We start from the raw sequence: 930 nt of genomic DNA on the forward strand, positions 1-930 counted from the left end.
TCCCCGTGGGGCGGGAAAGTGAGCATTCCCTCCAAGAGAGGTTGCAGGGGGGCAGGGCGAGCAGGCTCCTGCCGGCGCCGTTTCTTGGCAGGCCCAGGCTCCCAGCAGGGGCTGATGGGAAAGCAGTGACCTCACCGGATCTACGTGTCACGAAGTGTGTCCCCGGACCAATGAAGGGGGTCGGTCCGTGGTCGCTAGGAGACGGCGGCTCAGGGGCCCAACGACCGGCTGGTTGGAGACGTTGGGCCCAGCTGGCGCACCGCACCGCACCGCACCGCACCGCAGAGCTAGACCCGTCGGAGAAAGCGCAGTCAAGGCCCAGCATGCCGGGGAAAAGGAGCCGTCGAGGGTCGTCCAGGAGCCAGAGGCGGACCCGCTCCCGCACTGCCCGAGCCGAGCTGTCGTTCTCCGTGAGCCACATGGAGCGCCTGCTGAGGGAGGGCCACTACGCGCGGCGCCTGGGCTCGTCCGCACCCGTCTTCCTAGCGGCCGTCATCCAGTACCTGACGGCCACGGTCCTGGAGCTGGCAGGCAACGAGGCCCGGAACAGCGGCAGGAGGCGCATCACCCCGGAGCTCGTGGACATGGCCGTCCACAACAACGCGCTGCTCAGCGGCTTCTTCGGGGCTACGACCATCTCCCAGGTGGCCCCGGCCTGGGAGTAGCTGCCCAACGTGAGCCGGGGTCTCGGGCCCCGGCCGGCCAGTCCGGCCTGCTCACCGCTGGGGCAGCCCCGGCCCGGCTGGTGCCTCGGGCAAAGTCCTTGACGGTCCAGAAAAGTGGGGCAAGGAACCCCTTTTGGTCCAAGCAATAAAAGCGAGCGAAAGAAAGAACCCCGTGTGTGTGCTTCAGTCGCTTTGTGTGGGACGTGGTTGGGGGACGTCCCTCTCCCTGGAGGGACGGGGCGGGGGTCGCGGGTGCTGGCGGCGT

At 68.4% G+C, this 930-nt stretch overlaps 1 protein-coding gene across 1 annotated transcript in view; it reads left to right on the forward strand.

The window, feature by feature from the left end:
- Positions 1–815, forward strand: part of LOC118006458 (histone H2A-Bbd type 2/3-like) — a 1,603-nt gene extending 788 nt beyond the window's left edge. The window contains exon 2 of the mRNA XM_034999118.1: positions 92–815. Within this exon, the coding sequence (XP_034855009.1) occupies positions 92–665 (574 nt within the window). The 3' untranslated portion in view covers positions 666–815. The remainder of the gene's footprint in view (positions 1–91) is intronic.
- The last annotated feature ends 115 nt before the right edge of the window (positions 816–930 follow it).

Source organism: Mirounga leonina, unplaced genomic scaffold, assembly GCF_011800145.1.
Source record: "Mirounga leonina isolate KUSES-001 unplaced genomic scaffold, KU_Mleo_1.0 Mir_96819, whole genome shotgun sequence".
NCBI classification, from domain to species: Eukaryota; Metazoa; Chordata; class Mammalia; order Carnivora; family Phocidae; genus Mirounga; species Mirounga leonina.